Source organism: Papaver somniferum, chromosome 8 (assembly GCF_003573695.1).
Source record: "Papaver somniferum cultivar HN1 chromosome 8, ASM357369v1, whole genome shotgun sequence".
Taxonomy (NCBI): domain Eukaryota; kingdom Viridiplantae; phylum Streptophyta; class Magnoliopsida; order Ranunculales; family Papaveraceae; genus Papaver; species Papaver somniferum.
The window spans coordinates 19123486-19133311 of NC_039365.1; the positions used below are offsets into that span (position 1 = coordinate 19123486).

Here is a 9826-nt window from a genome sequence, read left to right on the forward strand (position 1 = left end):
AAATTTGGGGAAGAGAAGATCGATGGGAAGAAGGGAAGGGATTGTTTGGGTGAAGGGTATAGGTTCCGATGCTAGGGTGTGAAGCGGGGATAGCGAACTTTGATGCACAGCGAGTAAAGAGCGTTGGATGATCCCATATAGATTGAATCGAACGGCTACGATGGAGAGGTATGTAGCGACCGTTGGATTATGAGATACAACAAAACTGACGGCTTCAGATGGAGTTAGGTACTATGGTGTTTGACAGGAGCTTTGGATTTTGATGCACAATGATGAGGCGACCGTTGGATGACAAGATGGATCCAATCTGACGGCTCTCATGGAAATGGGTATGGATAATGGAAATGGATTTGGGTGAGGGTTTTGGGTCTTGGGTATGCCAAGCCCATATCTTCTTTAAGAACAATTCTTCCTCTTCAAGCCCACTTCTAGTTGATCCGGCTCTTGCAAACATCATTCTTCGCTTCCTCCTAGCGAGAGTCTTTGCCGTTTCTTTGCTCTTTTTGCTCCGTGAGTTAACCAGGCTTTATTTAGTACCTAAAAATGCAAAATTAATTAAGAAAAGTATTTATTCTTGAAAACAACGAAAACACAGAATATGGGATAAAATGTAGAATTAATGCACAAAAGATGAGTTAAATGCCAAGAAAAATATATAGAAATATGCACTTTTTAGCACTCATCACCCGGCATGAAAGTGCGGATACCACCAGGAGTGAAAGGTGAAACACCCGTAACGTCTAGACATATATCCTGACCGTTCTCCCAATTATAAACAAGAATATCAGCCGGCTTTAAATCACGGTTGTCGTCGGTTAAGAATCCTAAAGAGACTTCTTTACGTGCTGAAACACATTCCTTGAGACACATGTCTGCGACAAAATCTCTGACTAAATCAAGTCTAAACTTGAGCCCCACATCGTTAGCACAAAGTAGTGCATGATCACCAAAAACGTCCATATTCCCCTTAGAGCTGGAACATTAGATATTCTCGGGGAAAAGAGGAATTCCAAATCGATAACTAACCATGGCCTGAATTTCCTAGGTCTAAGGTTTGGTTACGCCCATTAATAGGTATGGCTAGGAGGAAATCTTGTGCATGTTGTATTCTGTTGCACTGCCACAGTGTTGAGTCTCGTTCAGACATGGGGTATTGGACGGGCATCTTGTTCATCACTGCGTCGAAATAAGGTACCTCCAGAGAGTGCATGGGATGGGGGCAGTAAAGTCGACGTTGTAGGTAGAAGGAGAGAGGCCACATACCTGAGCATATGTCTGTAATGCTTGTTGGTAAGTGTAATTGTTGTCTGCAAGAGAAGTATTGATTAAGATGACATTCAGTAGAGAATGTGTTTGAATGTGAGCATCCAAGAAGCAATAATTAATGGTGTTTTCCATAGTATAGATACCCAATCCACCATTCTTAATGGGGATTGTTGACAATCGTAGTTGAAGAGGGCCAAAACCAGCACCATGTATTGTGATTAATTCCCTTAGATATTGAGCCAATTGATCATCAAAGTATGTCTTGGCTTGTTGAAGAGCAGTTGGGCATGTTGTGCACATGGTTAACTATAGTCTAGATACACCGGTGCAATTGCGTAGTAATAGCAATTCACTTTTTCGATCTTTAAGATTATTGATCGAAGACATCAGATGGACAGTCTTGTGTACCCTGTTCATTACCATATCGCACTAACAGGTCCGCCAAGCAGTTTAACTCCCAATGAAGGCCTAATAATATTAATCGGGAAAACCCCATCTGCAACACTCCTTGGATGTTCAACTGGCCAGAAGACTTTAGTTTTACGGATATTAAGATGAATACTTTTTTATTTGCCTCCAGAACAGATGATACTGAAGCCTTTTGAGACTTCTAATGTGTCTCCAGTTACAGTGCCATCATCTAAGTACCAAGCATGCAACATTGAGATGCAATTTTATTCACAAGGGTGTGTAGAGTGAGTGAAAAAATAAGAGGACCCAATGGATCACCTTACTGAATTCCCTGAGACGAAGAGAGAATGAACTCATTGTAGTATAGTATAGCCTAGCCGTTTTAGCGTAATAGAATTATACCCATCTAGAAATAACAGTACATTATTGCCTGAATTCTCTAGTGAGGGTGGTTCCATCTACCATGTTAAAGGAATTTTGGAAATTAATAAGAAGCATGGTCATTGTATTCATGTTACCTTTCGCTTCTATCAGTTTATTGACAGAATGAAGAATGCTTTCACTTCCACAAGGAATTCCAACACCAAATTGGAAATCACCAAGGTAGGTAGCCATTTCTTTACCAACAGATGCAAATGCGACTTTAGAGACAAGCTTCCTCCATATGGTGTCCACGGAAATGGGTCTTATACCTCCATCAGGATTCAATAAAGGTGTGAGAGGTGCACTGGCTGTATATTCACCCAAAGCACTAGGACAATTACCTGACAACCAGAGATTAACAACCTTTGTAATGGCTGATAATAAATCCTGTGCTACAGCTGCAGCATAACTACTCATTGCATCCAACAAGTGTTGTGCTCTTAACCCATCTCTACCACATGGAGTCCCTTTAGGAAAGATTCTTATCTTCAAAATTCCCTTTACTAAAACAGAACTACAAAATTCCTTCGTCTAAAATGATGTCATGAAGAATGGAAGGTAGGGGCTTGTGGGTGTTTATTCCTCAAATCAGATAATGTAGCTTCATTACTAGGTGAAACACCATTTGATGAGAGAACTTTAATAGTTGTTGAATAGTTCCCATGGCCTATCTTTTTTCGAAGATTGTTGTCATGTTTTTTCTTTCCATTGGGCCTGTGCAATGTCTTACGTACTGGTAACCCAAGCTGTTTATTAAGAACCATTTTTTAGGGACCATGATTTTTTTGTGGGGACCATGATTCTATTTTAAGCAAGACATTATAAATAATCCTAAGTCACCCTTATCTAAATGTTTTTCTTAATACCAAACTTACCCTCCTTAATTAAATATGTTAGTTTAATAATTAGTTAGTTATTAGATAATGATTAGTGATTAGTAATGATTAGTTACCATTAAGAAGTTCTATTACAAAAAAAATGGAAAATTTTCTTTGCGAGAAATTTAAAAAAAAAATTGGGTTTGTGTATCCAAATTTATGACCACAAACGAACTCAGTGATTAGTATGATTAACAATGATTAGTATGATTAGTTCAGTAAGAAGTTCGGTTACAGAAAATTGAAATTTTTTCTTGCGATCAAACCGAACTATATATTTGGTGTGACCATTAAATCGTTCGTTTGGGAAATGTTTTTTGCAACTAACCTAACTACAAGGTTCGGTTGGGAAATGTTTTTTGCAACTAACCGAACTATTAGGTTCGATTGGGAAATGTTTTTAGCAACTAACCGAACTATTAGGTTCGGTTGGGAAATATTTTGGGAAATATTTTGTGAAATAACCGAACTAAGGTTCGGTTGGGAAATGTTTTTTGCAACTAACCGAACTACTAGGTTCGGTTGGGAAATGTTTTTTGCTACTAACCAAACTATTATGGTTCGGTTGGGAATTTTTTTTTGCGAAATAGCCAAACTGTTCTTCATGTTCATCATTTCCATTAGGTTCGGTTAGTTCGACAAAGTTTTTCGCATAATTCCTAGCCGAACTTCTCTCTGCAACTTCCATTTTAAATCATTTGATGGTTAATACTCATTTTTCGATCGAACGAGGAACGTCAAGGAAAGAGAGAAAAAAAAGAGAATAATCTTTTTTTTTCAAAACTAAAAAATTTCGATTCCCCATTTGTTTTTGATTTTGGTTAATAGATTCATTTAGATTAGATATACATAATTAGATTTATATAATTATTAGGTTAGTTTTAATTAAAATTAAAGTAAAGGGTAAATGTGTATTTATCCAATTTTAGGACACCCCTTATAAGTATAGGGAGGTTGGCCTAATTAAACCATGGTCCCTAAAAAAAATGGTTCTTTATTAATCAAAAAGTAACACAACCACCTGGTTCCCTCCAATTTAACAACGCATGATTGATATTATTAGTCTGCAACCTTCTCCTAGCACCTGACTCCCATCTGATGAGTTCTTGGGAATGTACAAGTTGAGGGTACAAATGGGTAAAAGTAACAACTGAATCTAGGGAATTGTATCCATCGGACTTAGAATGACTCTTTCTAAACAGGATTTAAGAATCCTGGAGAAGTTTAGACGGCAAGGCAGTGGGATACTAGAGATTGTAGAAAATTGTCTTTGAACAACTTCATTAATTCCAAAGAAAGAGACATGTATGTATTCTCCACCATATTGGGTATTATCGTATTGATCTCAGTAAGCGGTTTATCAATGCCATGGATGACAAAATCAGCATACGTTCCATTGTGCTGAACTGTGATGACATCTCCCCCATGATCACGACAGGATCTTTTCCAAGAGTGAAAATGCATGCATCTGCTGCACACCACATCTGCCGCTGATGTAAAACCCTTTCCCAAGCACTGTACACCATTATTCTTCCTTATACTTTATACATTTTGTAAAATTCTCTTGATTTCTAATAAATTTTTCTTTCCTACAAAGAAAAAAAAAATAGTGAGCAACTGAAAAGTCAAAATCCGTTCTTGAAAAGTTGTAAGTCAAAATCTGCAGAATGGACTTCCACTTGAATCTACCCGTGATGCAGTTCTCTCCTTGTGATGCAAATACGTGGGCCGTAACAGGTGAATCATGTCTCTAAGACTCTCGAGTCTTGACCGAGTAATACACAATAACAACTAGCCCTGTCTCAAGAGTCCAACTTATTTCCGAAATGAAGCTTGTCTCCTCTAGTTATAGGAAGTACAATCCTCCATCACGAATTTAGGCTATACAGTCTTGCAAGAACATAATACACCATCATCATCAATACCCAGTTGAAATGTGTCCCTAATTTCATTGGAGTTCATGGATTTTGGTGTCTCTCATTTCTCATTTCCACCGATTAATATATTCTTTAATCTTGCATGCATATTTACTAACTCATGAATCAGCTACTAGACAGCAGAACCCAGAAGATTAGATTAGAAGAAAAGAAAAATGATCTCCACCAAACGCTTTATTTCATTTGGACTTCAAAAATAAAAAAACATCGTATGTCACCATGTTTTTCTTATTTATTCAATATATTAAGTTTTATTGTAAGGATTGTGACGAGAACCTGCAACTAAAAGTTACAACAAGATGGAATACTACTGAAGATTTTGCACCGCCTCCCAGCAAAAGGAGCTTGATCTTCAGATGGTAATGGAATCGAGGGCTTAGAACAAAGACACCTTAAAATCTGGACATTGCTCCACATAATGTGCATCAAACAAGTCTAACAAAGATTGCACGTAAACCATCTAGATGTTTTGGCGCTGCAGCTTAGTTCAAATATTGTATTTGACAGGAGCATATCGTAAATATCTGCATGGAAGGACTGACATGGCGAGCAAAATACTGTCCAAACACATCGATATGACATACTATCAATAACAAACTGAGAAGGGAAAATCACACTGAATGGAACATACATAACCGTTAAAGAAACTCAAGTATGGAGAATGAGTGGTGCTGGTGCAAGTAAGTTGGCTTGTGAAGGAATTCTTTCATGTTTTTTGGCTTAGCAGTCATACAGAAAACTACCACATTTCTCGGTTAATGAGTCCCCAAAAAAACTTTCAAATGATTACAATCAGATTAAAGAAGACGTGATACCCCCAAATAAGGCTTACATTGCCAAAACACAGATCAAACATCAAATACTAAAATCGAGCTAATCAATCTCAATCAGTGCTTGGCCCTGATTATCACTATTACTACCCATATAACTACAGAAATCAGAGCCAGCATACATTCAAAAATGACTATCTGTTACCTACAGTAGTTAACTGAGCTGTATCAAGAGTATGTTGAAGGTGACAGATACAAACAACAGTAACATTCTTAAAGTCGAGCATAACTAAAATCGAAGGACATGGCTTTAATCATTTTTGTGCTATCTAAGTTTCTTATATTTTCCCTGAAGTGCATAAGAAGATATTTAGTTATTTACCTCTACAAGTTTTCATCTCAGGCTTTAGCTCATGTTCCCATTGGTTCCTCTTGTTGGTCCTTCATTCTGTAGGTGAAACTAGGCTGACACCATAATCCTTTTGTAGTTATATAAGATTAAACTCACATCAACCTGCAACATAACCTACTTTTCTTCTTTATGGACAGTGAATATGATAAGAGTATAATTTACTTCCATTGATTTGCCTCACTTTTTCTCTTGACCTGCTACTCAATAATGAGTTGAACTCATTAAGCCAAACACGAAATACTAACAGTTGTACAGCAGTCTGGGGACAAATCTACACATGACTCTGCTTTTACCTCTGCAATTGCACGCAAAAGCAATATAGAATACGTATTTCTAAAGAACTAAAATACAAATCACGTATCTGCGATGATTTTTTTTTTCCTGTGCATAAGGTTCCATACTTCCATTCAAATGATTCAGAGAGGCACCATTGTGTAAAATTTTAAAGGTGCCCGGTCATGTTATCATGAACAGAAATGAACCTGCAGTCGATCAAGTATCAGCACTACAAAACAAACAAATTATCTTCTTCCTCTACTGCTTCTTCTTAAATGGAATAATAGATGACTAACTCCTAATACAATGTTCTCATTTGTCGAAGAAACTCTAACAGTATGATATAGTAACTTAATTTTTTCAAATTAATAAAAACAACGGGATTAATATCTGTAAAAAACGAGAACTTAAACTACGACTAATTGTACAAATATAAGAATCTTCCTTCCGATGTTCAAAAAGTAGCTGCTTAAGGAACCACAAGATATGGCAAAAGTTACTTGAATTGAGTATGAAACAAGGCGATACAAGAAGCATTAAGGAAAGATATCTGTTTATGCAACTACCAGAGTTTCAAAACTACAAAAAGATGCATGAAGTGACGCAGCGGTAACGATACAAAAGGCCTTGAATCCACAAGGTGTGTTTTGAATCCACAAGACAATATATTCTGAATCCACAGAACAAAACGGAAACTTCTGCAATTTTGTATTAGCAAACTTCAATAAAAAATGTTTTACAAACCAGGATCCTAAGGTTAAATACTAGTAGGTAGTTACAGGAAGTTAACACACATGTCAAACAGAAAACACTTTTTTTTAATCCACGGAACAAGGGGTTGTTGTCTTGAATCCACAAGACAAAATATTCTGAATCCACAGAACAAAACAGAAACTTCTGCAATTTTGTATTAGCAAACTTCAATAAAAAATGTTTCACAAACCAGGATCCTAAGATTAAATACTAGTAGGTAGTTACAGGCAATTAACACACATATCAGACACACAAGATAAGAAACTGAAACTAGAAACTGATAATACTATTAGATATTATTTACAAGTTGTAACTGTCAGGTGTGACTATCCTTGTTCTGCATCATGAATGGGATCTAGCCAACAAACCACTTAAGATAATAAGAATGATGAAAGTTAGTGTTTCTGGCCGATCTTGGATTCTCCTTACTGCTTGTTAATAACCATAGTAGAGAATACAGAAATACAGCAGCATGGAGAGACTATAACAGCATTTAATAACATGATTCTCACTAAACGTGGAGAACTTCAGAATATTAATTGGATGAGTTTAAGGAAAAGATATAAAATCAAAGACAAAACAGTTACGTACTTCATTGAAACCCTATATGCTCAGATGATCCAGAGTCGATACTGGATAGAAAATAAAAAAAATTCACTCCCATTTCATGGTATACTAAGGTCCTATAGACATAAAAATCTTCGGAAAGCAAAATGTAAAACTGTGGGTTTGTGACTTCTTACCTCATTCATGTTTTCAGTTATTCTTGCACTTATCATTGTTTCATTATATATTAACTAAATATCACATTCTTGTGATTTTCTTCACAGGCTCAATTGATTCCTCTGTCATTCACCCCACTTAAGTACCTGAAGTCAAGTGGAACTAAGCTTTCAAGACAATTGCATTCATCCCATTCTGAAATGGGAATATTTGGTTCTCTACATGCATATTTGGTTTTCTAGCACTTCCATCGTTTGGGTCATACAGAACCAGATCAGCAAGATAACGACCACCGGTCGCGAATAGAATCTCCCCACTGCTGAAAGACCACATGAGCTTCAAAGTATAGGCTCTCGGAATTCCCTCATGGGTTATAGTATAATATCTGGTCCAAGATTCTTGAACTCCATAATCCTGCATCACTCGTACTTCAACATTAATACCAGAACAAAGTACAGAAATGCAGTCTTTCAACACTCCAGCACTCAACCCACATTGCTTTTTCTCTAAAGATACTTTTTGTGGTTGCAATGCTTTGAATTTCTTACCGCTGATATCCAGAGAGATTATAACATCAGAATAATTGTCAGTCATGTAACCTAGCCAATGAAAAACTCCATTAAGAAGTACTCCAGGCTCTTCCACCGGATACATCCGGTGAGGGATGATTCGAGTGCTTTTCCATAAATTTGGACCAATCGTATAAACATCAACTGAAGAACCATCGTCAACGTCATCCAAGCATATCACTTTGTAATAACCAGCACTGTAATCATAACCAAAAGCATATGGAGACCTAATTCGGTCCACAGATTTATTTGGAGATTTGGGTAATTCCTTGTATTCATCACTGTGGGGATTCCAAAGAATTGTTTCTGTTGACTCTAAAAGCAAACAAAACCATTACAAAAACCCACAAACTGAATATCTTCTTCTAAACATCCCAATGGCGTACCAATTTCCACACCATACAAATGAAATTCATTCGAAGAAAAAGATAATGGATCATAGCTTATGGAGTGGATTACATTGTGTAACTTATCGTCGTCGAATTCAGATATCATGATACTAAAGTTGGTTTTATGGATTGTAAGATTATGGTGCCGTGCGCTCTAACAAAATTAGGGTCAGAGATTAGGGAATACCAATTCTTGCAAACACACTTACAGACAAGTATTGATTTCACTGGTAACCTTTGAAAAATATCGAAGCAGATCTCTTCAGCAAGACTTGACATTGTTGACGGTTTTTTTTTTTCTTCTTTTCAGAGGTAAAGTTAGGGTTTATTCTTCGTGAAGCTGATAAAATGTTAAGGACATTTGGTATTTGGATCTCGAGGAACGAGGGGCAGCGGATATGTATCAACTGATACGGCTTCAAATATCGGTCCTATGGATATGTTCAACTGATACGGTTCTATATCGGCGGATATGAATCGTATCTAGTTCAACTATATTTCCATTATGTATTTGTTCTGCTAGTAGCATGTGTCTATAAGTTTTTTCTAGTTAAATCTATTTGCCATTGTTTTTTATATGAATCATATGATCTTGCAATCTTCTGACTGGGATAATTGGCCTGAAGTGTTAGGTATGTTGTATTCTTCTTTTTCCGGAATGAGACAAATAAAAGAGCAATTTAATATTTAGTTGAGTATTTTTTCTTATGTTAAACTCATGAATCACGGGATTTAAAGCCATGAAGTCAGTTTTGATTATCTGCCAAACTATCTTGTAGAATTCAATGGTGTATCCATCTGGCCCTCTGAAGATCTGTTCTTGCCGCAAGACTTAATTATATTCCATATTTTCTCCTCGATGAACGGTCTCTCCATCCATTTCTTATCTTCTTAAACTTTTATTGGAAATGAGTGCTATCAAGTTGCGGTTTCCATTCATGTTGTTTCTTGAAGAGAAAAGAAAAATAGATCCAAAATTCATGTTTTATCTCCTTTGGATTGAAGTTGTCATGCTCTTG

The 9826-nt window shown here is 36.6% G+C and overlaps 1 protein-coding gene across 1 annotated transcript; it reads right to left on the minus strand.

The window, feature by feature from the left end:
* Positions 1 to 8011: 8011 nt before the first annotated feature.
* Positions 8012 to 8913, minus strand: LOC113305214 (F-box/kelch-repeat protein At3g23880-like). The gene is made up of 2 exons (XM_026554299.1): positions 8805 to 8913; positions 8012 to 8733 (listed from the first exon to the last, which is right to left on the minus strand). Exons 1-2 carry the CDS (start codon positions 8911 to 8913, stop codon positions 8012 to 8014), a joined length of 831 nt encoding a protein of 276 aa, XP_026410084.1.
* Positions 8914 to 9826: the final 913 nt, after the last annotated feature.

Coding starts and splice junctions, on each gene's coding strand:
- LOC113305214 (XM_026554299.1), bottom strand. CDS start 8,913: ATGATATCTGAATTCGACGACGATAAGTTACACAATGTAATCCACTCC. Junction 8,734..8,804: donor TTTGTATGGTGTGGAAATTG/GTACGCCATTGG, acceptor GTTTGCTTTTAG/AGTCAACAGAAACAATTCTT.